Genomic DNA, 22,682 nt, shown 5'->3' with positions numbered 1-22,682 from the left:
CTTTTTTATATTTATAACTCTTGCAGAGTTAGTGTCTTAATATCTTACTGTATCACCAGAAGCATCCAAATAATAACTGAATATTCCTCTCACACTGATATTTATCAACCTCATTAATTCAAACCACTTCTGTCAGAGTTTTCCAAAGATTACTCTTAAGTAAATTTTCTGCAAACAGGATAAGTCAGCAGGAAGATTCCTATTTAGCAAAGTCAACTAAAACACTAATTTAGGTTCTCATTTGCAATTTACATTTGTATCACATGAAGAAACTGATATAATCACATAGAATTTTTTTTTAAGTAAACTCTATCCCCAAAATGGGGCTCAAACACAAGATCCCGAGATCAAGAGTCGAATGCTCTACTGACTGAGCCAGTCAGGTGCTCCCACATAGCAATTTTAAAGAATGTTATATCTATCATTTTTTCCAAATCATTAGGGTAAAGTGATTTCTAACTTTGTCTACACTAAGCAGATTAAGAAATATTCTCAATTCAGACATTCTAAATAAATTAGCTAGCTTCTAAGAAATAATTTCCCCAGATGTCAATTTCAAGCCAAATGAGGTAAACAAACTTCATACTTCTTTATAAATGAACACTTTTACCTTTTTTTTTTTTTTAAGATTTTATTTATTTATTTGACAGAGAGAGAGATAGCAAGAGCAGGAGCACAAGCAGGGGGAATGGGAGAGGGAGAAGCAGGATTCCCGCTGAGCGGGGAGCCCAATGTGGGGCTCGATCCCAGGACCCTGGAATCATGACCTGAGCCAAAGGCAGCCGTTTAATGACTCAGCCACCCAGGTGCCCCCACTTTTACCTTCTTAAAATCATGCTCATTTACACCAAGAGAAGAGTTTCCCAAATATTCAAAAGACTTTGCTGACCATAAAATGTTACATTTGTCATATGATGATATAATACTCAACTTTCTAGTTGTGCTATTTCTCTGCTCTATCGATTCAAACTCTGTAGTATCTCCTCTATATATCCCTATCTTCCCCAGAGTTCAAGATACAACTACCTCTTTTCTGGACATCATAATAACCTTATAACTGGTTTTTCTGCAGTCAGTCTCTGTCAGTTCTGATCCATTCCACACAATGTTTCCATAATTACCAAAGCACAGTGCTGATCATGTCAATCTTTTCTACCCTGTCCTCTGCTCAAAATAACTAGCTTCCCATGCTTTTACTCCAAACCAACTTTCCTGTCTTGCTTCCCTTCCTACCATACCCTTATTTGCAGGACTACTCCTTGATGTGCTACCATTTCCCATCTCTGAGCTCTTTAGCCTTCCCTTTCATCCCCCATATCCAAGCATCTGAAAACACTACCCCCCAAAACAAGGCCTAGTAAAAATACCAATTCCTGCATGTAGCCTTCTTTAATTCCCAGACACCAATGTGACTGCTTCCTTCTTTGAACTGCCATAGCACACTGTTTGTACTTCTTATACTGCATCATCAACATTCAGCTTTGGATTATGATTAAGAGCAAGGACACAAGCCAGACTGCCGGCATTTCCTGGCTTTGCCCCTAACTCTCTGTGTGCCCTTGGGCAAGTTACTTGATTTCTCTGCGTCTCAGTTGCCTCCTCTGTAGAGAGGATAATAAAAGTAACTATTTCATACAGTTGAGAGTTAAATAAATATAAAGTGCTTAGAACAGCACCAGAACATAATAAGTACTGATGAAGTGTTTGCAAATAAAATTTGTATGCTTGTTTCCTCCACTTTGCTTATAAAATTGTAAAGCAACCTAAAAATCAGGAGCAAGTAATTCAACCAAGTACCTCTTAGGAGATAATGGGATACAGACCCTTCCTAAGTGCTCACGAATTAGTGAAAATGACATACTGATAAAAGGCAAGGAAACAATTGCTGTGACAACAGTATGTGCAAAACAGCTAACATCTGTGAAGTGTCAATCTCAAGCCAGGAACTGAGCTAAATGCTACCCGGGTCTTACCTCAAAAGGGGGAGACGAACCATGAGAGACTATGGACTCTGAGAAACAAACTGAGGGTTTTAGAGGGGAGGGAGGTGGGGGGATGGGTTAGCCTGGTGATGGGTATTAAAGAGGGAACGTTCTGCATGGAGCACTGGGTGTTATACGTAAACAATGAATCATGGAACACTACGTCAAAAACTAATGATGTAATGTATGGTGATTAACATAACATAATAAAATGAAATTTAAAAAAAAGACTATTTTAACATATCAAGTGAAGCAGTACAGAAGCTTTATCTTCCTGTGTTTCCCACCCCCGGAGTTTAACCATCCACGAAGATAATCCTTAAAAGCCAGTTAAAAGAATACAATTCTAGGAATGATTGTGTTGGAGGAATGGGTGAATTTTTTTGGTTCACATACAATTACAGTGTCACATAGATTAGGTACCTAATAAAATAAGTTTTAACGATTTAATTCTATACACATTTATCAAGTGATTGACAATGACTTTAGGTAGAAAGATACTGCGGAGACATGGAAAATTTATGAAAGCACTGCACCAGAGATACAATGAAGAATGAAAGATACACTCTCTGCCCTCAGGGGACTCAAAATTCAGAGCAGAAGGGGTTTCATATTCATCGGCTATACCAGTAAACAGAAGAAAGAGAGCGATACTGTCTGGGGGATGGAGAATTCTAGGAAGGTTTCCTAAAAGGTAAAACATTTTCATTGGCTATGAAATCAGGTACAAAGGAAGAACACTTTGGATAAAGAGAAAACCATGAGTGAAGGAACAGAAATAGAACTGAATTGAGTAATGATGGAACAGGGAAGAATATCCTTTCCTGGAGATATTCTGGAACAATATAAATATCCTTCCCATCAGCTGGAGTTTAACTGTGTCCAGAAGCTAGCACCCATGTTCAAGTCCTGTGGTACATTCCCTCTAAACCTACTTTGTTGCGGGTTTTTATCATGAGTAGATGTTGTACTTTGTCAAATGCTTTTTCTGCATCTAATTGAAGTGATATGATTTTTATCCTTTCTCTTGTTGATGTGATATATCACACTGATTGATTTATGAATATTGAACCACCTTTGCATCCCAGGAATAAATCCTACTTGATCATGGTGAATAATTTTTTTTTTTTTGGTTAATAATTTTTTTAATCTATTGTTGGATTTGCAACTCCTTTCATTTTTTTGAAAAAAGGACTATCAAACAGATTTTGGGGACATCTGTTCTTGCTAGTGCTACAATGAACCTTTGAAATTATGCTTTTGTAAGTTCACATTTCTCTGAAGAATATGTGTAGCCTTGAATTAAAATAAACCAAAACTCCTATTTTAGTATCGTAGAGTGGGAAGGAATCTCAAGAGGCCATTCAGCCTAAATTATACTAGATGGGGAATTGTACAGACATATAATTTCACAGACTCTTGCATTATATTACAACCAACATAAATTTCTCTATTCCTTGGTACTGAATAAAGGAGTAACAAAACTTTGAGACTTGAGATTTTTGATACTAGGTTAATTTTTTGGCTCTATTCCCATGGTGACCTGGTAACAGTTTGACTGTCCACTACATTACTTTAAAAAAAAAACTGGTATTTTACAATTATATTTAAAATTGACAAAATGTACATATTTAAAATGTATAATCTGATGAATTGTGACATGTGAATACTCCCATAAAAACAGCATTTGAAATCACTCTCTACTCTTCCATTGACCTATACATATATATTTACAGCAAAATAATACCGTCTTGATTATTCTACCTTTAAAATAAGCCTTAAGATCAGTTGGTGTAACTCCTTGAATTATGTTCTTTTTCCAAAGTTGTTTTGGCTAGGGGCACCTGAGTGGCTCAGTCAGTTAAGCATCTGCCTTCAGCTCAGGTCATGATCCCAAGGTCCTGGGATCGAGCCCTGCATCGGGCTCCCTGCTCAGCAGGAAGTCTGCTTCTCACTCTTCCTCTGACCCTCCACTTTCCCCACCCCCTCATTCATGCTCTCGCTCTCAAATAAATAAAATCTTAAAAAAAAAAAAAAGTTGTTTTAGCTATTCTAGGTTCCTTGTATCTCCACATAAATTTTAGAATCAGCACCTCAATTTTTTTTTAAAGATTATTTATTTGACAGAGAGAGACTGCAAGAGAGGGAACACAAGCGGGGGAGTGGGAGAGGGAGAAGCAGGCTTTCCTGCGGAGCAGGGAGCCTGATGCGGGGCTCGATCCCAGGACTCTGGGATCATGACCTGAGCCGAAGGCAAATGCTTAACAACTGAGCCACCCAGGCGTCCTCCTTTAACACTTCTTATACAATAGGTCTACTGGTAATAGATTCTTTTAGCGCTTATATTTCTGAAAAGGCATTTTGCTTTTTGAAACATTTTTACTGGGTATAAGTTGATGGTTTTTTTACAGTACATTAAAGATTTATTGTACTGTCTTACGGCTTGAATTGTTTTGATAAGTAGTCTGCTGTCATTCTTGTAATTGTTCCTCAGCATATAATGTGGATTTTTTTTCTCTAGTTCCTTTTAAGGTTCTTTAGCTCTGGTGTTAAGCAGTTTGATTAAGATAACTATAATGTTCCTTAATGTAGTTCTCATGTTTTCTGCAACTGGAATTCATTGAGCTTCTTGAATATATGGGTTTAATACTTCTAATTTATAAAATTTTTCATCACTGAGTTTTCAAATATTTGTTGTTTACTCACTTCTTCTCTCCTATGAGGACTTCAATTATAGTGCTAGGCCAACTAACATCTCCCACAGTTCAATCATGTGCTGTTCATTTAATTTTTTTTTTAAAGATTTTATTTATTTATTCATAAGAGACAGAGAGAGAGAGAGACAGAGGGAGAAGCAGGCTCCCCACTGAGCCGGGAGCCTGATGGGGTACTCAATCCCAGGACCCTGGGATCATGACCTGAGCCAAAGGCAGACGCTTAACCATGTGAGCCACCCAGATGCCCATGTTCATTTAATTTTTAAGTCTTTTCTCTTTGTGTCTCATTTTGGATAGTTTCTATTGCTATGTTTTTAAGTTTACTAATTCCTTCTTCAGCAGTGTCTAATCTACCATTAATTTCATCCAGCATATTTTTCATTTCATTGTCATTTTCATTTCTTGAAGTCTGATTTGGGTCTTTTTGATATTTTCCATGTCTGTCCTTAACATGCTTGTGCCTTGATCGTATTAAAAGCCTTTCTCTTAAGCTTGATAGGTAGGATCAGGGCAGCCTGAACTTATGGATAACTTGGCTCAGTAGGAATAATCTGCCCCTAGTTCACTCTAGTTGGTAAGAATACAAACTATGCCTGGCCCTGTGGGAATTGTTTTACATGTATCCTTCCAGTGCTTTTCTCACATACATACACTGATTAGTAGTCAGCTGAAGATACAGTGGGAACCTCCTGTATATCTCCATAGTTCTTTTATTTCCAGTAATCTGGTTTGCAAATTCTAGCCATCATGACCTCCCTACATTCTCAACTCTCTCCTCAACCCAGGGAGACCTTTAGGTTCAGTATGGGTTTCCCTTACCTGCACGATGGCCTGGAAACACCAGACAGTAAAGTAGGGCAATCACAGAGCTCAACTTCTCTGCCCCACTGCCCTTTTTCTTTCTTTTTTTAACTTATTTTTTTTGAAGTTTAGCTATTTAAAGTGGACCTGTGTGTGAATGTGCCAGAACTGCTATAACAATGTATCACAAAGTGGATGTGGCTTAAACAACAGAAATTTATTGTCTCACAGTTCTGGAGGCTGTAAGTCCAAAATCAAGATGTTGGCAGAACTGGTTCCATCTGAGGGCTATAAAAGAAGGATTTGTTCTGGGCTTCTCTCCTTGACTTGTAGGTGGTCATCTTCTCCTTATGTCTCTCTACATCATCTTCCCTTTATGAGTGTCTGGGTCCAAATTTCCCCTTCTTATAAGGACATCAGTTATACTGGATTAGGGCTCATTCTAATGGCTTCATTTTAATTTGATTACCTCTGTAAGGCCCTAAAGTTAGCCCTAAAGTCATACTGATAACTGTTAAAATGATGTCTATAAAAATCAGTTTAGTATAGTGGCTAGGAGTAAGGACATTGGAATCAGACTGCCTGGGTTTGATTATGGCTTCACCACCTGCTAGTTCTATGCCTTAATATCCTCATCTATTAAAAGGAATTGAACATACTAATCTCACATAGATAGTGTAAAAATATATAGTTCCTGCTACATAGTATACCTTCAATAAATGTTATAACTAAACACATGTTAGTTAATACAATGATCAAAATAATGTCATCATTGTAACATGAGTAGGGTTACCTAAACCAACAGAGAGCTTGAGTGGCCTTGATGAAAGAGATCAGAGAATTTATATACAAAGACTACTTCATTTATTAAATTTTCTATGCTGTCAGGAGTACTGTCTTCTAGCTTTCTAAGCTTAAAATCTTTCCTTAGTGGCCTCCTCTCTCCACAGTTTACATACAGCTGCCAAAACTCAGGTTTCTAAAGCTCCCTTTGATTAAGTCACTTCTCTGCTTTAGAACCTATACAATCTATTTACAGATTATCATATTAAACTCTAGATTCCTTTGCCTGATTTCTGAAGGCCTTTGAAAACCCAGCAGTCTCTTTGCACAACTTTACTGTCTACTTTAGCCTCTTCTTCACTGGGCAGGTTGTTGTCTTCTATCTTCCTTTCAAAACATGTCCATTTCTGGTGCTTTCCTGCCTTTTTTTCTGCAGGCCATCTATCACCCTTTTCACTTGTTATTTTCCACCCTTCTCTTTCTAGTGCCTAAACATCATTCACTGTCCATTTCAAATCTTTTATTAATTTACACTTTAAGACATTTACACGAACACTTACAAACCTGTCCTACATGGAACATGCTGCTCTGGCTGTTAGGATTCAGGATCAACAGGAAATAAAGGAACATTCCTGACTGCTCCATTTACTAGAGCTCTCCTTTCTCTAAACTTTTAGTAAACTTACATAAGTTTCAGCACTTGTTTTCACATTGTTTTATCTATACTAGTTCTGTTTCATGTCTTCATTCAATAGATATTTCTCGTGCAATTACTCTTAACTAGGCCGTCTGCTAATGATACAGTGGTAAACAAGACAGACATAGTTCCTCATTGAAATAAGTCTGAAGAAGGAATTACAAATATAATGAGCATTACACACACAGTATGTGTAGAATTCTAGAGATGTTTATAACAGGGAGAGTCACCCCAGTTGTGAGATAACTAAAAGCTTATCTATCATCTAAGCTGACACCTGAAAAATGAGTGAGAGGCAGGTAATGAACAGGGAAAGTGTGTATCAATAAGGAAACAGCTTGTGCAAAGGCTTTAGAGCAAAAGAGAACACAGTCTAGAAAATAAGGAAGACTATGGGTATCAATAAAGAAAAGTAAATAAAAAGAAAAATGGAATATTATGAGTAAATAATATATAAGAAATTACTTTTTTTCAACTACAAGGTGAAGAATTATTACCAATACAATTCAGATGTCCAAAACTGAGAGAGAAACACTGAACTGAATTGAAATAAACAAACATAAAGTATGAGTTGAAATAAAAATTGAATTAGAAGGGAAGTCATTCTGCTAAATCAAATAAGAAAAATAAGTAATATATAGTTGGTAAATTTTATTGAAAATGAAATGCAATAAACAAGAAGAAATACAGTTACTGTTTTTGAAAAAAGATATCTGAACCTGCACAACCATAAACCTAGGAGGCAGATAAAGACAGGTAATATGAATGGCAGTTGTTGTCATAAATGTCCTAGGTCAGTACTGAAATAACTATGGAGGCCTCATAGCTCTTTACAGATATACTTTTATAAACAGATCCAATTCCCAAGCACCATCTTGCAAACACCAAGGATAGCAATGTTTATTACCTGCTTGAAGAGGACATCTGATTATCTTACTTCTGGACAATAAGCTCCCAGAAGGCAAGCATCATGTTCTTAACTCATCTTTGTATTTCATATCACAGAATATATTTAATAAATGTTTGTGAAATAAAAAATAAAAGTTCAAATTTGAGAAATAAATGTGTTTTCAAAGCATATCTCTTTTAAGATTATTTAGGGCACAAATTACAAAAAATCAGTTCATTTTAAAGATTTGGCACTACCTAGCCTAGTCTATTACTATTTGATATTCCAAGGTAGGACTATCTAATAGATAAAAACTGCTAATTGTATCACAGAAAAAAATAAAGCACACATTCTAGCTACTATTTTCTACAGTCCTGAAAAAAGCCATTGCATTGAAGGCCATGGGTAAAAGCTTTCTTCACAGAGGTCATTCTCATAAAATTCATTCTCCTAAGTTTATAAATCCAGTAAGACATTTATGTGATTCTAAGTGAAAGTATAAAATGTTTGAGTGTACAAATAAATGATGAATAAGTGGCTGAATGAAGGGGAAAAAAAGAAAGGAGGAAAAAAATGAAAAAAAGAGAGGGAAGGAGGCAATTCACTTTATACCAAGAAATAGTGGAAGGAGAAATTGGGGACTTACCATCCTTCTAATAAAATAACATAGTAATTTTGGGATGCCTGGGTGGCTCAGTCAGTTAAGCATCTGCGGTTGGCTCAGGTCATGATCCCAGGGTCCTGAGATGGAGTCCCACATTGGGCTCCTTGCTCAGTGGGGAGCCTTCTCCCTCTCCCTCTGCCTGCCACTCCCCCTGGTTGTGTGCATGTGCAAACATGCATGCTCGTGCTCTCTCTCTCAGACAAATAAATTAAATCTTTAAAGATAATAAAATAACAAATTTTAACCATTATTAAATCAAACTAAGTTTCAAAATAACATTTTTCTTTTAAACCATATGATTACTGTTGGACATTTTACAACTAATTTTAAGAAACTTTTGAATTTAAGAAAGACTTTTTTCTTGCCATTTGCAACGACATGGATGGAACTAGAGGGTGTTATAGTAAGCGAAATAAATCAGAGAAAGACTATTATATGATCTCACTGATACATGGAATTTAAGAAACAAAACAGAGGGGCGCCTGGGTGGCTCAGTTGGTTAAGCGACTGCCTTTGGCTCAGGTCATGATCCCAGGGTCCTGGAATTGAGTCCCGCATCGGGCTCCCTGCTCAGCAGGGAGTCTGCTTCTCCCTCTGACCCTCCCCCCTCTCATGCTCTCTCTCTATTTCATTCTCTCTCAAATAAATAAATAAAATCTTAAAAAAAAAAAAAAGAAACAAAACAGAGGATCATAGGGGAAGAGAGGGAAAAAATAAAACAAGACTAAATCAGAGAGGGAGACAAACAATAAGAGACTTTTAATCTTAGGAAATAAACTGAGGGTTGCTGGAGGGGAGGGGGCTAGGGGGGATCAGGTAACTGGGAGATGGACATTAAGGAGAGCACGTGATGTAATGAGCAATGGGTATAAGACTGATGAATCACTGAACTCTACTTCTGAAACTAATAATACATTATATCTTAATTGAATTTAAATTTTAAAAAAAGAAAAAAGAATTACTGACCTTCCACTAAATCTGCATTTTAATAGGTTCAAAACCTGCAACTAAAGCCACTCTGATCAACTAAAGAATCTTAAGCAGCCACCGAAGAGAAATGCAGAAAGCTGAGAATTCCCAGGACAAAATGGGTGGAGGACTTTAGCTCCAAATTCCTTGCTTCTAACAACATTTTTTTTTTTTAACAATAAAGTATTTTTATGAAAAAAAAAAAAGAAAGACTTCACATAGCACATAGGCAAAGAGCACTGTTTACATAATTCTGTAATGTGTGTATAGAATGCAAAATTTCATTATAGTTATAAAATACAGCTTAATCCAAAATGCAACCATTTATTTGCTTTTGAAACCTTACTTAAAATTCATTTCAGGAGTTAATGCTTAAATGTTAAGTATTGTCAAAAATAACATATACTTACAAGAAGAGGGAAAAATGAAAAGATCCCACCACTAATGTTACAGATACACAGTTAATTTTATACCTTAATCGAAATGCAAATATATCACTGATTTTCATGGTATCAAAAGCACAATCAATGACACAACTAATTACTAAATAAATCACAAACCTAACATCTTGATTTTCTGTCATGAAATTCCTCATCACTGATCTAAGTCATATAGTATTATGAACTGACTTCACTGTCAATTAAAAAATGAAATTTGTATATATAATATATATTTATATATAATCATGTATTTTTCATTTTTACTTGTGTATTTAACAATGAAAAGTATGCCTTCGTGGTAAATCTTACCTCATTGTATCTGTTGCTGGGAATTTTGATACTGGTTTTCCGAACTTCCATATCAATCACCAAACCTTGAACTACTGGCAATGTATACTGGTAATTTCTGAAGTCCTGGGAAAAAGCAGATTGAAGTGGAATAAAGAATTCATCAATGGCAGGATTTGATTTATAGTCATAAAACAGCACAAATGGAAAGAATGTAAAAATTAAAACATCTCATTAATTTATTTTTTTTATTTTTTTTTTTTTTTTTTTTTTAAAGATTTTATTTATTCATTTGACAGAGAGAGACACAGCGACAGAGGGAACACAAGCAGAGGGAACACAAGCAGAGGGAGTGGGGGAGGGAGAAGCAGGCTTCCCGCGGAGCAGGGAGCCCGATGCGGGGCTCGATCCCAGGACCCCGGGACCATGACCCGAGCCGAAGGCAGACGCTTAACAACTGAGCCACCCAGGCGCCCCAACATCTCATTAATTTAAATAATAAGGAAATGTATAATGAAAACCCTAATGTGTATATTCTACTTCTCTAATTAGACTGTAAATTCTCATAAGGAAGTAGACCTAACAGTCTCATATACACCTTAAATACAATATTAAACAAATATTTGAATGCTTATTAACTCTGCTTTATCACCACTTAACATTTTCTGTATTTGTTAACTGTCTCCTCCCTCTAAAGTAAGCTCCAAAGAGGATAGGGACTACCCTACTAAAGAGGGTAGGTACTCTCACTTGTTTCCTTCTTGTTATATCCCAAATGCCTGGAACAGCCTAGGCACTCAATGAATATTTGTAGGGTAAAACATATACACATGCACACACCACATCCAGTGTTGCTGAAGCAAAGTGAGCAAGAGTGGTAGGAGTTCTGGTCAAAGTGACAGCACAAAGCTAGATTTCACAGAGTTTTGTAGGCCACCCTAAGGACCTTTGCCTTTACTGTGAGAAGGTTTTGACCTACTTTAACAGATCTCTCTGACTTCTCTGTAAAGAATAGCCAGAAAGGGAACAAGGATAGAAGAAAGGAGATCAGATAAACATATAAAAATAATTCAGGCAAGAGACAGTGATAACTTGGACCAAAGTGTTAACAGTTCAAAAGGTGGTGAGAAGTTATCAGATTCTAGATATATTTTGAAGAGGTAACTGATAATATCTGTCACTGGATTGAATGTGGAAAAAAAGAGAATCAAAGATGATTCTGAAATATATTGACTGGTCAATTATAAGACTGTATTGCCATTTACTGAGAGGCAGAACATGATGGGAGGGGAAAGTGGCAAGTCAGAAGTCTGCAGAAGAACCAAGAAAGAAAGGTGTCCTAGAAGCTAAGAAAAGAAAATGTATAGATACTGGTAAGCTGTTGGATGGAACGGTGTGAAAACTGTCTTCTGACTGCTTCTATTAACTCAGGGAAATTGGGGCTGAGTCATCAGCTGAAAGTGAGAAAAGGAGAAGAGGCACTGGAAATTTGAGAAAACATGAGAATAGGAATGTGTTATGGACCAGGAAACACTGCCAGGTAAGTCTGAGAGCCTCTTTAATGGTACTGGTCATGAATCTAAAGTGAGACCAGTGAATAGGCTATTCTTTTTGTCTTCATCCACATTCAGGCCTGGATAAAGTTATCAATGAAGGAAGAAGTAGATCCATACAGGTATGGTCAATTGACCTTTTTTTTTTTTTTTAAGATTTTATTTATTTATTTTAGAGAGAGAAAGAGTGTGAGCGGGGGGAGAATCTCTGCATGGAGTCCCATGAGAGGCTTGATCTTAGGACCCTGAGATCATGACCTGAGCTGAAACCAAGAGTCAGTTGTGGGACGCCTGGGTGGCTCAGTCCGTTAAGTGTCTGCCTTCGGCTCAGGTCATGATCCCAGGGTCCTGGGATCAAGCCCTGCATCGGGCTCTCTGCTCAGTGGAGAGCCTGCTTCTCCCTCTGCCTGCTGCTTCCCCTGCTTGTGTATGCTCTCTCTCTCTTTCTCTCTGATAAATAAATAAAATCTTTAAAAAAAAAGTGAGTTGCTTTGACTGAGCCACCCAGGTGCCCCAACTGACTTTTTTTTTTTTTTTTAATATTTTATTTATTTATGTGAGAGAGAGAATGAGAGAGAGAGAGCATGAGAGGGGGGCGGGTCAGAGGGAGAAGCAGACTCCCTGCCGAGCAGGGAGCCCGATGTGGGACTCGATCCTGGGACTCCAGGATCATGACCTGAGCTGAAGGCAGTCGCTTAACCAACTGAGCCACCCAGGCGCCCCCAACTGACTTTTGATAAGGATGTAAAGGCAAGTAAATAAAGAAAGGATAGTCTTTTTTTTTTTTAAAAATTTTTTTTTTTTTTTTTTTTTTTTGACAGAGAGAGAGATAGCGAGAGCAGGAACACAAGCAGGGGGAGTGGGAGAGGGAGAAGCAGGCTTCCTGCCGAGCAGGGAGCCTGATGTGGGACTCGATCCCAGGACCCTGGGATCATGACCTGAGCCGAAGGCAGACGCTTAACGACTGAGCCACCCAGGCACCCGAAAGGATAGTCTTTTCAACAAATGGTACTGGAACAATTGGACATACAAATGGAAAAAAAAAAAAAAGAGCTTCTAACAATGCCTCACAATCATCAACAAAAATTAACTAAAAATGGACCATAGACCTAAATATAAAACATAAAAATATAACTATAAGCCTTCTACAAAGAAACATGGGAGAAAATATTTATGATGTCATTCTAGTCAATAAGTTCTTAGATATCATATAAAAAGCATGCTCCATAAAAACATTAAGAAATTAAACATTAGGTGTACCTGGGTGGCTCAGTCGGTTAAGCGTCTGCCTTTGGCTCAGGTCATGATCCTGGGGTCCTGGGATGGAGCCCGGAGTCAGGCTCCTTGCTCAGCAGGGAGCCTGCTTCTCTCTCTCCCCCTGCCCCTCCCCACTGCTTTTGCACTCTCTCTCTCCCTCTCCAATAAATAAATTAAATCTTTAAAAAGAAAATTGAACTATAACAAAGTTAAAAACTTTTGTTCTGTGAAAGACACTATTAAGAGAATAAAAAGATAAACCATAGGCTGGGAGAAAATATAACAAGTGATACAAATCTGGACTTATATTCAGAATACACGAGAAACTCTCAAAACTCAACAACAAAAGATATTTTTTAAATGGGCAAAAATCCAAAGATACGCTAAAGAAGATATAAAGAGGGCAAATTGGCACATGAAAAAAAAATGCTCTGAATCATTCATCATAAAAAGCATACAAATTAAAATCACAAAAATTAAGACCACTAAACTCCTACTGGAATGGCAAAAATTAAAAACAAAAAAAGAGAAAGAACAAGTGCTGGCAAAAAAAAAAGAAAAAAGAATTCTTGTATATTCCTTGTGAATGCAAACTACTAGAGGCATGTTGGAAAAGAGTTTCACAGTTCTTTGTAACACTAAATGTACAATATGGCTCAACTATCCTATTCCAGCTATTTACCCAAGAGAAAGGAAAACTAATGTTCACTCAAAATTTCATACATGAATGTTTACAGCAGCTTTATTCATAGTTACCAAAAATGAGAAACAACCCACAGATCCATCAACAGGTAAATGGATAAACTGTGGTTCATACATACAACTGAACACTACAAAGCAATAAAGATGAATGGACTACTGATATTGAATATGCCACCCCAAAATAGGTCTCCGTTAATCACTCTTTGGCCAGTCTTATTTATAGGGCCTCAGCCAAAGAACCAAAGCTAAGTAGAGGAAAAAGATTATTTCCTCCCCAACAACATACCTAACAACACAGATGAATTTCAAATGCATTATGGTAAGTAAAAGCCAGACTGAAAAGGCTATGTACTGTATAATTCCAATTATAGAACAGTCTAGAAAAGCTAAAACTATAGGGACAGAGGATCAATGGGGTGCACAAGCAAATTTTCTGGAGTGACAGAACTATTCTATATCTTAATTGCAACAGTGGTGGTAACATAATTCTTTACCTTTGTCAAAACTCTTAGAAGTATACTCCACAAAAGGTGAATTTTACTGTATATAAATAAAAATGAATTTTTTTTAAGAAAGGTAAATTTAGGGCGCCTGGGTGGCTCAGTTGGTTAAGCGACTGCCTTCGGCTCAGGTCATGATCCTGGAGTCCCGGGATCAAGTCCCACATCAGGTTCCCTGCTCAGCGGGGGGTCTGCTTCTCCCTCTGACCCTCTTCCCGCTCGTGCTGTCTCTCAATCTCTCTCTCAAATAAATAAATAAAATCTTTAAAAAAAAAAAAAAGAAAGAAAGAAAGGTAAATTTAACTAGGGTTTACATTTTGCTGGCCAACACAACAGAGGGTGAGAGAGAGAGAAACTAGAATTATGTAAAAAAAAAAAAAAAGTGATTTTTAATGATGAAACCATGAAATCTTAAGATAGGGAGAGAGAAAAGCAAGGGGAGTGAGAGACAATGGAAAAGTGTTAGAATCAATATGACTGTAGGTCCTAGTTAGCTAGAGACGGAGAAGGGGGTTAAGGGGTTTAAAACAAGTTTCCTCCAAATGTGCCACTTTGAACTGAAGGCAATTGAGACTCAAGAGAAACTTTTGCCCTTGTCTAAACTACCTAGAAGAATCTAAATTGAGGGGCTTTCTCAGAATTAGAGTTATTACCAGAGATAAATTCTATCTGAGTGACCCATCTGTATGGTAGGGCAAACATCTAATTACCAAACATGTGCTCTTATTCTTATTACCTTGTGAATTGCCCTCCTCCCTTTGGGAGCCCCAGGTCCCTATCCCATTCCTTAGCTCAGGATGGCATATATAATTCATTTTACCTTTCTGTCTTTGAACCCCTCATGTATGTGAGGTTCTCATATATACAAAATTAAATTTAATTTCCTCCTGTTAATCTGTTTCATGTCAATTTAATTCTTAGACCAGCTGGAAGTATCTTTGAAAGATAGAGAAAAAAATTTCCTTCCTAACAGTGGTGATGGAGAGCAAGATACTTCAGTAGATAACCCACTAAAAGTTTGTATAAGTGAACTGATATAGGCCATAAAACTAGATTACTAGTTTTTGCTAGTTTATGCTACTAGATTACAGGATAAATACTAGTTTATGCTACTAGATTATAGGATAAATATCTCCTTTTCATTCTAAAGCAGATTATAATCAGTAAGAAAAATTACCTTGTCAAAGGTATAACAAGGCACATGATATCAGGGGGGCTGGAGACTGCGTTCAATCACATGGCCAATGACTCAATCAATCATGCCTAGGTAAGGAATCTCCAATAAAAAGTCAGGACACAAAAGTTCAGGTGCTTACTCTGTGCATGTTATATATCAGTGTATCAGCAGGGTGACATGTCCCAGAGGACACAGAAGCTTCTTTGGTGTGGGATCCTCCCAGACCTTGTACTATGTGTCTCTTCTTTTGACTGGCCCTGATTTGTATTTCCTTTACTATAATAAAACTGTAATCACAAGTATAGTATACTTTGCTGAGTTCCGTGAATCATTCCAGGGAATTATCAAAACTGAGAGGGCAGTGGGAATGCTAACATTTGTATCCAGTTAGTCAGAAGTATGGGTAGCCTGGGAACCCCTAAACTTGAAGCTGGTTTCTGAAGTAACAACAGTCTTGTAGGGGCGCCTGGGTGGCTGGCTCAGTTGGTTAAGCGACTGCCTTCGGCTCAGGTCATGATCCTGGAGTCCCGGGATCGAGTCCCGCATCGGGCTCCCTGCTCGGCAGGGAGTCTGCTTCTCCCTCTGGCCCTCCTCCCTCTCATGCTCTCTGTCTCTCATTCTCTCTCTCTCAAATAAATAAAATCTTTAAAAAAAAAAAAACAGTCTTGTAAAGAAATGTGCCTTTAGGGGTGCCTGGGTGGCTCAGTCCTTAAGCGTCTGCCTTTGGCTCAGGTCATGATCCCAGAGTCCTGGGATCGAGCCCCGCGTCAGGCTCCCTGCTCTGTGGGAAGCCTGCTTCTCCCTTTCCCATTCCCCCTGCTTGTGTTCCCTCTCTTGCTGTCTCTCTGTCAAATAAATAAATAAAATCTTTAAAAAAAAGAAAAGAAAAGAAAAGAAAAGAAATGTGCCTTTAATCTGTGAAGTTTGGCCTAATTCCAAATAGGGCCAGAGTCATTACAAGTACTCAGAAGGGTCTTGCCTTAGTGGTGGAGAATAATTAGTACTATAGTAAACAAGACTTTGGTTCCACCTTACAAATCTTAAAAGCAAGACTTGAAAGGACCAAACTATTTCTAGGTAAATTAACTGCCTTACTTGTAACAGAACTCAAGAATATTTATAGGAGGGGTGTCTGGGTGGCTCAATCGTTAAGCGTCTGCCTTTGGCTCAGGTCATGATCCCAGGGTCCTGGGATCGAGCCCCACATCAGGCTCCCTGCTCTGCAGGAAGCCTGCTTCTCCCTCTCCCACTCCCCCTGCTTGTGTTCCCTCTCTTGCTGTGTCTCTGTCAAATAAATAAAAAATCTTAAAAAAAAAAAAAAGAATATTCATAGGAATACAAAAATATCCAGCACCCAAGAAAGGAAAAAATCATATTTGGCATCCAATAAAAAATTTAAAAATACCAAGCATGCTTGAAGCAGGAAAATACAACTCAAAGTAAGGGGGTAGTTAATCAATGGAAACTGAACTAGAACTGATAGAGATGTTAGAATTACCTAACAAGGACATTCTAATAGTTACTATGATCATATTCCAGATGTTCAAAAAATTAAGTACAGGCATACAGGATCTAGAAAAAGACTTAAGTCAAACTTCTAGAGATGAAAATTATAATGAGATCACACACCCCCCCCAAAAAGATGGAACTGGCAGCTTTAACAATACAAAATAAAAGATTACTGAACTTGAAGACAATAGAAAACATCCAAAATGAAATACAAAGAGGAAAAAAAAGACTGAAAAAGAAAAAAAAAAAGGAGCATTAGTGAGCTGTGAAGCAATTTCAAGCACCTAATATGTCTGTAACATTAGATTCCCTAAAGGAGAGGAAGAGGTAGATAGAAAATGTTATTTGATGAAAACTATAAAAATCACAAAACTAAGAAGCTCAACAAACCCAAGCATAAGAAACACACACAAAAAAACCATATAAAGGCACATAATCATATCGCTCAAAACCGGTGATAAAAAGAAACACCTTAAAGCAAACAAAGAAGGAAAAAACATTATGTAGAGAGGAACAAAGAGGGAAAATAGACTCCTCGTCGGAAACAATGCAAACCAGAAGACAGTAGAGAGATTATTATTCATCTTTAAAATACTCAAAGAATAAAACTGCCAACCTAGAATTCTACATCCAGCAAAAATATCTTTCAAATATGAAGGTAAAATAAACATGTTGTTAGAAATAAAAATGCCAAATAAGTTTCTCACCAGAAGACCCAAAGGACAAGAAATGTTATAGGAAATCTTTCAGGCAGAAGGAAAATGACACCAGATGGAAATATAGATTTACACAAAGGAATGAATATCACTGAAAATGTCAACAACATAGGTAAAGCTACAAGAGCTTTTCTTATTATTTAAATCTCATTAAAACATAACAAACTAGGGACGCCTGGGTGGCTCAGTCGGTTAAACTTCTGCCTTCAGCTCAGGTCATGATCCCAGGGTCCTGGAATCGAGTCCCGCATCGGGCTCCCTGCTCCGCGGGGAGCCTGCTTCTCCCTCTACCTCTGTCTCTCTCTCGGTCTCTCATGAATAAATAAATGAAATCTTAAAAAAAAAAAAAAAAACATAACAAACTATAACAGCAACTGCATGACAGAGTGAGGAAATAAATCTATTCCCCAAAAAGCAACTAAAAAACTGGGTAATCAGTTTTTAAAAAACAATCATTACGATGCTCTGGAATTAGACCAAAGGCATACAACACACTGAGATGTGTTTATTCATGAAAGCTACTGAACTTCAAGCAAGCACAGTAGAGCTGAGTCTGTGATCTTGCTTGGGGCTGCACCCTAGCCCTCTCGGGTAGTTCAAGGTAGTTTGTGAAAACAATAAGCTTTGCTACTTGAAGGATCTTACCTGATTTGGAGTGGTATAAGCTACAGTGGTAATTTCAGTGGCTAGTGAAAATGGAGGGCCAGCAGCTCAGTTAGCTTAAGGTTGTTAGCCTGTTTGGGGTAAGTAACAAGCAGGCAAACTAGCCAGATATTTAACAAAGGTTCTGGGAGGCGAGAAGGCCATAGCGAGCTTCATAAACTCTCCAAATACCCAGGACTGAAGTTAGTCTGTGCACATGTACAGCAAAGACCTTAGTAGGCCCAAGTCAACCAACATCCTTAATCAACAGAGTCAGAGCCTGTGCATGTGCAAATGCACATGGGAGAGCCCAGGGGAAAGGAAAAGAATAAAGTTTGAATCCCAACCTATACACAAATCCAACAGAAAAGAATGAATACCTTACTCGCTTGAAGTATTTGAATAAATCTCTGAGCAATCCTGGGCTAAACAATAAGCTATACAGACAAAGGGGACACTGATACGATGGCACACTTAAAATAAAAACAAGACAGAATGCTAGGTGCTTTAATTACACATTACCTCTAGTCCTTACAATAATCCTGCAAGGTCACTTAGATAGTAAGTGTATAATGAAGGGCTGAAATCCTGTACTATTTCCACTCCAAAGCTCCATATACTTTCCAAAGAATATGTATGTTGTTCTTTTCCTACAGCATAAAATCTCCACCTGCCTGAAGCAGCAGGGGTATGGATACTAACAAAAAAATGAAATCCCTCTCTTCCTTCTCCTGTACAAACCCCAGTAAGAAAGAAGAAAATAAAAATCTCCAACTTACTGCAAGAAGATTCATGATGGTGTGCCCCGTCTCTCCAAACAATGGCTTCCGAAATCTGACACTGAAGAGTGGGCAGGGATAAACTATGGAAATGAGAAGTAATGAGACTAAGTTTAACAGCTTAATATTTTGGTAAAAGGGAAACATCATGGTTCATAAAATTTTCAAAATATAACTGTAATAGCTGTTTTAGATCATATGAAATTTAGAGGTCAAAAGTATTTAGCATGGTAGTATCAAAGACAAATTCTGAGCCTTCTACAAACCATACCAGAGTAAGTCTTTTGATGACCAGAATAAGCCTTTTGATGCAGCTGTCTTAAAAATGAACTACAAAGTCTCAGGAAGCACTCTTCTTCAAACTGGATTAATATGATCCAGGAAGCAAATCTCTCCTAATTCTTCTGTGTTTACTCTTATACACCTCCCAACCAGGATCCTCCTTAGAATAGCCAAACATGAGGCGGCCTATTCCCTGGCTTACTCCTTGAACTTTATGGGATGAATTGCCTGTACAAGACAGGAAGATATGTTGTTTCCTCTGCATACAATCCTTCCCTTTCCCTACTTCATTTAGCTGATTCATATGTCTCTTTCACAATTCAGTCCAGAAGCAAATTGGTCCAAGAAATGTTTCTTATCCAACTCCTTCATTCTTGGTGAAGTTAAAGTCCATCTTGGAACTCCAAAAGAACTTTGTTAACTTTGAACATGTGTTTTAACACAATATAGTACTGTAATCATAATTTCTGTATTTCAAAGGTTACTAAGCCTGTAACCATGTCTTAGCTATTTCTGAATTCCCAGGATTTGTTACAAATGATAGGCCTTTATTAAATTCTTACTGAACGAATGAGTAAGTGAAAGAATGAAGCTGACTTGGTGAAAACATATACTATTTTATGGTTCATAAAATAGTTTTTCATTATTTCATTTGATCCTCTTAACAATCTTACATATTGTAAAAGGCAAGTATTATTTTTTCCAGTTCAGAAGAAACTGATTGAATGACTTGCCCAAAGGTACAGAACTAGGAAGTCATAGAGTTAAGAACCTTGCTCAAATGGTCCGATTCCTAGACCATGGCAATTCTGATCAGGTGAAAATATAGTTTAAAATAAAGCTTGCATTTAAGGCTTATTGTCTTAAAAAAACAACAACAAAAACAAAAACAAAACTCACAACTTAGTTGTACTGCTTCCACCATGGGCAAGGAAGCTCTTCTATTGCTCACTTTACCAACTCCAAGTGATCTCTACACCACTAGTTTCCAGTATCTGTTATGTCATGTAGGATATAATTTGTCATAACTATTTTCCAACAAAATAGCAAAAAAATGTTCACTACAGATACTGTAAAAAGTTACTTGTTAAATTCCAATACATTTTTTCTGAAGATGAACTTTTATTTATCAATGAACTATAAAACCAGTAAGTTTACAAGGTACTAAATAATCACTAACTTCCTAATTTGAGATTTTTAGTCCTTAACATTAAAGCTAAAATAAGTAAAGACAATGGCCAAATTTAGCTTAGCTATTTCAAAAGACTTCTGCTGGATTATATCACTGCAGGGGGAGGGGGTCTGAATATCTCAGGCCTTTATTTAGCCATCACGTCTTGGTCATATAGCATAGAAGAAGCTATTTTACTACTTACGTCGATATTCAGCTCCCAGTCTCAACATTAGTCGGATGGGAAACACTTTAGCCCAAGGAGTTTCCCATTTCTGGATGAGAATCCCAAACAAGTAAGGTGGGGTTGGGAGTACTAGGTCTTGCAGTGACTGGTAGGTAGACGTCACATATAAGAATCCACCATGTTCTTTACTGCCAAGGAAACTCTGACTGAAGAAGGAATGTCCCAAGTTGCCCACAACATTTCCTAAAACAAAAGTTCATTAATTATTCTCTATCAATAAATCAATCATATTCTTAGTAATCATTATACTTAACATTGGGCCAGACACAGCTGAACACTAATTCCCAAACTTTCACTATGAAAGACATGTTTATGAAGTTGTTTTTTTTAAAGATTTTATTTATTTATTTATTTGACAGAGAGAGAGAGAGAGAGAGACAGCGTGAGAGGGAACACAAGCAGGGGGAGTGGGAGAGGGAGAAGCAGGCTTCTGGCCAAGCAGGGAGCCTGATGCGGGGCTCGATCCCAGGACCCTGGGATCATGACCTGAGCTGAAGGCAGTTACTTAACCAACTGAGCCACCCAGGTGCCCGAAGTTGTTTTTTTTAAATAAAGGTATTTATTAAATGAAAATCTGTTTTCCAATTTTATCAGGGCCTCTGGTGAGCATGAAATAGCTTGTATTATTACACTGTAGAAGTCTATCTAGTTAAAAGCCAAAAATATTGATGCCTTCCTTAGATTGGACAGCTCTACTGTATGAATTACTTTAGAGGTCTCAGGGTAAGAATTACTGCCTCAAAAATCATGAAAAAATGTTACTACTAGGTACCTGCTCTCGCAGAGCTTACAGTCTCATTGGGTGAATAAAGTCAACTCATGAACATAATGAATTAAGACAATAAGTACAGTTATATATGAGACATTGAGGTTAGAAAATTTACGGAGAAGGTAGTATCATAGGATTTATGTTTGTAGTTGTGGGTGAGACAAATATGAAACATAACATAGGGTTTATTTAAATTCGTATTAGTTTTTTTCTTTTAGCTGCAAAAGCTCTTGACTAAGCACTTTCTCATTCAAAAATTTTTAAATGAAACAGTGACACATCAGCCTTTCATTAAGACATTTTCCTCAGTTTAGAATTACAAAAGAAGAGGAGCTGTCCCATAATGGTAGATAGGTTCCCTAGACGTGTATAAGCTTCTTCCGATATTTCTCAAAGAAATAACAGCAAATGCAGAAATCCTCATCAGCAAACTTCATGCTTACTTTCCTGGAAAACTAGTCTGTTCACAGAACAGCTCAATGATGGGTCACAGATTCTCTGAGTGAAGTAGGAAGCTATGTTGATAGTAGGGTCCACAAGTGAAGTGAACAATTCCCCACAAAACTCAGAGAAGCTCTGTGGCTGAGAGCCACGTTCACCTGAACATTATCATCTGCCAAATACATTTGGGGCAGTCCTCTTGACTCAGGATTAATCAAATCTGGCTACACATCTGAACTGCTGGGCCAGATCTATAAAAAAAAAAAAAAAATCCCCATATCCAGGAAGCAGTATGGTATTTTGGAGAAAAAAAAAAATCACAGATTGTAGAGTCACAGAGGTATGGGTTTGAATAGTAGTTCAATCACTATTATGTGATTTGGGGGCAAGTTATTTGACTTCTACGAGCTTCAGTATCTGTGTAAAATGGGGGAAATTATAAATTTCAGACCTGTTGTGGAGAATAAATGTGAATTTATGCAAAATGCCTAACAGCACATGGCACACAATGTGTTCTCAAAAACTTGCAACTATTATTGTTATAATTTACATATACACATAATGATCAGCCAAATATTATAGGATTTTCTTTGCTTTATCAAAGATTTTAGAGTAAGGTTTGTATAAATTTTCATCTTTTAACCTGAGGGAGGAGACGAATGGGAGGTAAAAGAGATGAAAGATATTTTTTCCATCCATAATGGAGA

General features: G+C 37.4%; 1 protein-coding gene across 3 annotated transcripts in view; it reads right to left on the bottom strand.

Annotated features, from left to right (window-relative positions):
- ZFYVE9 (zinc finger FYVE-type containing 9) overlaps positions 1–22,682 on the bottom strand; it is a 116,190-nt gene that overhangs the window by 17,849 nt on the left and 75,659 nt on the right. For all 3 annotated transcript variants that reach the window (XM_021684311.1, XM_021684312.1, XM_021684313.1), the window contains 3 exons: positions 20,724–20,948; positions 19,066–19,148; positions 10,252–10,356 (listed from right to left, as the gene is read on the bottom strand). In XM_021684311.1, the coding sequence (XP_021539986.1) occupies positions 10,252–10,356; positions 19,066–19,148; positions 20,724–20,948 (413 nt within the window). The remainder of the gene's footprint in view (positions 1–10,251; positions 10,357–19,065; positions 19,149–20,723; positions 20,949–22,682) is intronic.

The sequence above is a fragment of the Neomonachus schauinslandi genome, chromosome 4 (assembly GCF_002201575.2).
Source record: "Neomonachus schauinslandi chromosome 4, ASM220157v2, whole genome shotgun sequence".
NCBI lineage: Eukaryota > Metazoa > Chordata > Mammalia > Carnivora > Phocidae > Neomonachus > Neomonachus schauinslandi.
Note: the sequence above shows the minus strand (reverse complement) of the source record. Positions and strands in the feature narration are given on the sequence as shown.